Genomic DNA, 6,000 nt, shown 5'->3' with positions numbered 1-6,000 from the left:
TGGTGGACGGAGCGTTCTACTGCAGGTAGCTCTCATGTCAAATCCCGGCTGGTTTTCCATGCTGATTGGGATTAGGTAACCTTCCCAAATACTAGCATTTATGGCCCAAGTTTTCCATGGAGTGACGAGGAGTCTCCGTGAACTAAGGAATAAGTACATAAAGTCTTGCATACTCTGAAAAAATCATCACGGTCACTTAATCATCCAACGAATAATAGTGAGACCTTTGTTTTAAGTAGGCTCTGCTCCCAGCACGGATCCCAGCATGGGGTTTGAACTCACAACCTGAGATCAAGACCTGAGCTGAGATCAGGAGCCGGAAGTTTAATGGACTGAGCCACCCCTCCCCAGGTGCCCCAATAGTGAGACTTTGATCCTGCAAGGGATAGAGATACTGCCAGGAGGACAGGACCACGGAGATGAACGTGTCCCTGCCTGCCACGTGGGGCCAGCTGTCCACAGCCATACCTTCCTGGGGGCTTATGAGTGTCACGGCTCTGGGGAGCCTGTGCTCCTCCTGTGGCCCCACATGTTGACACATCCATCCTCAGCCCAAGGGTCAGGGCCCAAAAGTGCAGGTTTTGGGCTTCCCGGAAAGCCCAAGTGAGCATCCGCAGGTTCCTGCTTGTGGCTGGCTTCTGGAGGGCGCTCCCCAACACACGGCTCGAGGGGAGGCTTGGCCCTCCTGCTTTCTTCCCATCTGCCCTTCGGGTGGGTCTGCCCGCCTATCTGAAATGCCTTAACCATGTTTCCTTCCCTCTGAGTTTGCTTCCTCCGTGGGAGCAGAGCTGCGGTGCATGACGGCAAAGTAGAGGTCATACTCCTGACAACGCGCCTGGCAAGGTTTTGGAATCCCCTGATTCTCCTGTTAGGTCTATCTTCAGAACACAAAACACAAGAATTACAGAATTTGTTGATACAAACTTTCCTGTCATTATCTTCACAAGGAATCTCATCTTCTTTTTCCTGTTATTAAAAACATACAGTAATCAGCTGTCTGCAAGAAGGACACTGTCGAACAGACCCTTCCTCTCCCCTCACTTTCCTGGTTGTCGTGCGGACCCTTCAGGGCTTCCTCTCCGGCTCCGACCTGGCCTTGCTCCTCCCCTTTCCCCGCCCGGTTCGGCAGGCGCTACACCTCTCCTCGCCTGAGTCGTTCTCACGCCCTTCTCGGTGAGTGCCTGCTGCAGAACAGGACACACCATATTCGCGGCGCCGCGGGGGTGTTCACGCTGATGGCCCCAACTTCAGACCCGCGTGCAGGTCCCGTCCCTGCGTCCCCGGCCCCCGCGCTTCCCACTGGACGGGCAGAGCATCGACTGCGCCTCAGCCGCCAAGGACGCCTCCCTCGTTTCTGCTTCGTGGGACTAACGTGTATGTTGGTGGGCTGTTCCCCTCAGACGGTTCTCAAGCCTCCAATGCAGGGACAACAGTGTGCCGTGGGCAGCGGGCTAGAAAGTACACCCTTCGTCTTGACTAGTTCACTTGCGGAACCGACACATGTAAAGCGTTCTGGGCATGAAGAAGTGTCTGATGAAAGTCTGGCTCCGGTTTTTACTTCTGCTCCTGACGTCATGCCCGTCTGTGCCAGAAACGCGCATCATGACCAGACGAACCCTTGTCCACACTCCCTGGGCCGGAGGACAGGCGCGTCTGACCCCGACGCCGACACAGGCAGAGCTCCTCCCGCCCCACGCCGCCCTCACGGCCGCAGAGAGGGGCTGGGGGAGGCGGCAACGAGGACCCCGCTCTCAGTGCACCCGAGACTCTGCTCAGGACGATACGGTGTTTGCACACAGACAGTGACGATGCCGCACACCACCGCAGAGGGCCCCATACCGCTGAATGCTCAAAATGGCACGTGCTATGTTTTTTACGTACACATATTTTACTACGAAAAAAAATTTAGATAACAGAAACTCATGATCAAACAACAGAAATCTATATTTTAAAAGTAATGTGCACAGTAACACACTGTCTTACAACCTTGCAAGGTCACGTCCATTTTACCCCAGGACGACAGACTTAACTTTAAGCACCGTAGCCACAGGAGCTCAGAGCAAATCCACAAATGGTCATGAGACCCCTACTGCGTCAAGGCGCCATCCCGGACCCGGTGAAGGACACAAGACGCCAAGCCTCATGCTCACCCCCCATCCAAGGATTCCACAGCGGGCGCAGGAGAGACAACTGGCCTCTCGGCCAGGAAACGCTCACTGGATGTCGTTTCTTCACTTTACTACTAGCTGTCACAGTGCACATAACGCGCTTGCCCTCTTTCCGATCTCTCAAAAACACGGGCCAAAACCCTTCAACTCCATGAGGCGTTTCATGCCAATAAGGAAAAGACACCAGGGAAGTCCTGTTGGGGTCAGGCGGGAAGCAAAGACGGCGCCATGCGGACGTCGGAGCAGGGAGGCTCTTCCGGCCGCGAGCAGCACGACGCCTGGCGCGACACCTGCCATCGCTGGGAACAGACCACGGAGCCCAGCACGGGAAACAGCTCTGCTGAGAAATTAGGCACAACTAGCATGGGGCTCACTGCACAGGAGGAAACACAGCCTCGATCATTCACAACCGAATTCAAATCCAAGATCCCCCACCTCCTAACTGCAGTGGGGTGGCAGGGGACGCACGTGCTTGCCCATCTCCTTGCTTCTGGGTCTGCAAAGCTGGGGGCCGATGCCTGGTGAAGCGTGCGTGTGAGGGGAGGCAGGCCCGAGCCCCAGGGACGAGTGCAGCGCCCAGCAGCGCAAACGCTCAGCAAACGGGGATCCTGCTCTCCCCAGACCCCCCTGCCCACCGCACGTCATCAATGTCCAGACAAGAGAGAATGGGACCTCCACTGCTCTGTGTCCCCTTCTTTCCCAGAAGCTGAGGTTGCAAACCCGGACGGTTAAAAGCCAGGCACTTGGGGTTACGATTATTGCGATAATGCGTTAAGAAAGACACTTTGATTCACTCAAAGAAATTAAATCTACTGATGGATGCCAAGTCACTAATACACATGGAAATTCCCAGAGGCCCCAGCAGGTTCACAGAGCGAGTCAATAAGGCACCATGACAAACTTCAGTCGCCAGACCACACCAGGGACTCCGGTTGCTGCACAAAGTCGCGAGGCCTGTGCCCTCTTCCTGCTGAAATACGGCCGTGGGTTACTACACACCTGAGCACACGGGTGCCCCGTCCACTCCTCCCCCCGTGCAGGCAGGAGCTCTCGCATCACTGTTCCCCGTGCTCCAGGACAGATGCTCAGAACACACTCTCACTCCGACACCACGGCAACGAAATATTCTCTTTCCTCATCTCCAAGTCCCCCCAACCATGTGTGCATTCACGGAAAACCACTTCCAAATCAAAAGAACAGGAGGAAGGGAAAGAGAATTGTTTGAAAGTGCATCCCCTGCGACCGTCTGTTTTACATCATAACCCCCGCCAATGTTGAAAACCCAAACAAACTTCCTTCCCCCCAAGCGCCCTTCCCAAGGTGGGCAAGAAGCAGCGACAGCTCCGTGTAGCCCCAGCCCCTTCCACCCACGCTCCGGGCTCGCTTCCCTCTGCTCCTAAATGGGGAGCACGTTTACGAGTGGAAAAGGAATGGCTCACAAGGCTGCTGCAACCCCAAGTTTCCTTACAGTTTGGGAGTCTTCAGCATTAGAAGAGACTCACACTTGATACCCCAGACTTATCACACAACCTCCCGCCTGGGGCCAAACAGTCTGGTGAGCGTCTAATCCCTGATTTCAGCTCAGGTCATGATCTCAGGGTCCTCGTCAGCAGGGAGCCTGGTTCTCCCTCTCCCTCTGCCCATCCCCCTGCTCGTGCACTTGTGCCCCCCCAAAAAAAGGAAATCATAACTATCTGTGGTGGGTATGTTAATTAGCTTGAATTGCCAAATATTCTGCAAATAAAAAAATTAAGATATGTTTTCCCAGTACACATACTTCGGATAGACTCGTCACCTCATCTCAGGAGCTACGCACCCCAGGAACGTGCTTCCTGCTTGGAAGGCACAGCCCAGCGTCTGGGGGGAGAACGGCGCAGACGCAGACACCACGCAGCCGGGGTCCGCGGGGCTGGCTCGTGCTGTCATCGATGTCCCTGCCTGGCCGACAGCACCAGCTATTACACAGCACCGGCGCCCCCGGAGCAGAGCATCCGTGGCGTCTGCAGACGCCTACACACCCACACCCCCGCCGCTATTCCCCTCCCGACGCTCCCCCTAAAAATACACCTTGAAAGTTGCTGGGAAACAGTTTTTCAGGCTGTGACTGGAAAGCATGGTAAGAGGTCATTAGGACCAGCAGAAGAGCCATTACGATTACTCACATGATTTCCGGCACCAAGAGACCGGATCCGAGGGACAGGCTGGTGGGAAGCGCTGGGTTCCTGCCTCCACGCTGCTCCGGGTTCCGGAAAGCACTGGGCTCTCTGGTTCCATCTTCATCCAACGTGAGCTCCGCCCACATGCTAAAAGGGTAAGGAGGCGCCTTCCACCCACAGCACCAAATACAAAATAAAAGTGGAATTAGCTCACCTTGTGGCTTTCAAAATCAGGGGAGCTCTGAAGCGTCTCCTCATCTTCCTTGACGATCTCTGCGGGTGTCTGGAGAGAAAGCACACGGCGGCTTTACCGGCAGCCGAACGACGTCAAACCCCAGGAAAGAGAGCAGAGCTCTGTGGACCATTCTGTGGACGGAGCTGAAAGTGTAACTGGTTTTCCACCCTCCCTGACCTGCATTTTTACCTTTGCTCTGCTTACGAAATGCTAACCTGTTAAACGAAATTGTCGGGGACATCGTTAAGGAAAATCACGAGAAGCCCCTTTCGTGTAAAGAGGAGTGGATTATCCCTCCAGATGCCTCTTGTCAGCGGGTAGCAAATGCCCGTGATCCTCTGTGGGCCGCTGGGAAGCCAGTCGGAGCCCTCCTTCCCGGGGTTCAAGCCTGGCCACAGCCCGGGCGGTCCCGCTCCTCACACGGCGAACACTGCACATCCGTGTGCATCATGTCCCAGCTTTAGTGACTTGTCGGCAAAAAACGGTGAGCTGTGTTTAACTGCTGCCCCGGGTACTCTCCACGAGGGGGAAGCCACGTGGTCCTGTGGCTAAGAAAGGAAGGGCCCCTCAGAGCGGCATCACCATATTTCTGTGCCCATCAGAGCAGGCGCGCCCCGTGTCCACTGTGGGCTGGCGAGGGGGTCCGTGCTCATCCATCACCCAGGACGCCAGACCGATAGAGACGTCAACTCCTTGCATTTCCATGGCTTCAGAGTCAGAGGGACAGTGTGGCTCTCAACGCCTCTGCCCAGACGTGCAGCTCATGACAGCCGCCCACCTGTCATCAGTGAAGGCTGTGAAGCCACACCTGAGTTCAAGTGGGTGGAGAAGGATTCTCCCAGCAAACGACCACGGCTGTGCCCACGAAGAGACCTAATGATCCCACAGCTCCTGCCAGCTGACCCTTGAAGGTGCAAGACTGAGTCTGGGGCTGTGTAGACATGTGGTCTAGATGGTCCCCCAGCCCGGCTCTCAGCTGTCCAAATGTTCCAAAAACACAGAGACTGTATGAGCAGAGCACTGCCGTCCTGCGGTCCACACGGAAAAGTAACCGTGATGCAGGGACCCCTCCAACCGCAGGAAGAAACAGACGTGCCAAGCACATTCTCTCAAAAGGTCGCCGATGCCAACGCTTGCTCCGCTCATTTATTCAGCATCATACACAGAATGAGGTGTCCCACAGTCCTGACCCACGGCGGTGACGGAGAATACAAACCAGCGTGGCCCCTGAGAAGCTCAGCCACACGGGGAGATGAACATTAATTAAGTCACACAATTAAGTATAAAACCTCAACTGTGATATGCTTAAGAGGGACTTGGGGAGCTAAATGGGCTGCCACGGGCCTTAACAACACAGGAGACCACGGAACGTTTCCTCTGCTGTGCCTACAACTTGAAATATGAGGGATGAAATCCTCATATTGGGATGAAGGGTGAAGAA

The 6,000-nt window shown here is 55.2% G+C and overlaps 1 protein-coding gene across 1 annotated transcript in view; it reads right to left on the bottom strand.

Moving 5' to 3' along the window:
- Window positions 1-2,371: 2,371 nt before the first annotated feature.
- The window catches only part of DCDC2C (doublecortin domain containing 2C), a 68,939-nt gene continuing 65,310 nt past the window's right edge, over window positions 2,372-6,000 (bottom strand). Inside the window, exons 9-10 of the mRNA XM_045979946.1 lie at window positions 4,539-4,607; window positions 2,372-2,467 (exon numbers count right to left, since the gene is read on the bottom strand). Of these exons, the coding sequence (XP_045835902.1) occupies window positions 2,372-2,467; window positions 4,539-4,607 (165 nt within the window). The remainder of the gene's footprint in view (window positions 2,468-4,538; window positions 4,608-6,000) is intronic.

Source organism: Meles meles, chromosome 15 (assembly GCF_922984935.1).
Source record: "Meles meles chromosome 15, mMelMel3.1 paternal haplotype, whole genome shotgun sequence".
Taxonomy (NCBI): domain Eukaryota; kingdom Metazoa; phylum Chordata; class Mammalia; order Carnivora; family Mustelidae; genus Meles; species Meles meles.
This window is presented reverse-complemented; position numbering and strand designations above follow the sequence as displayed.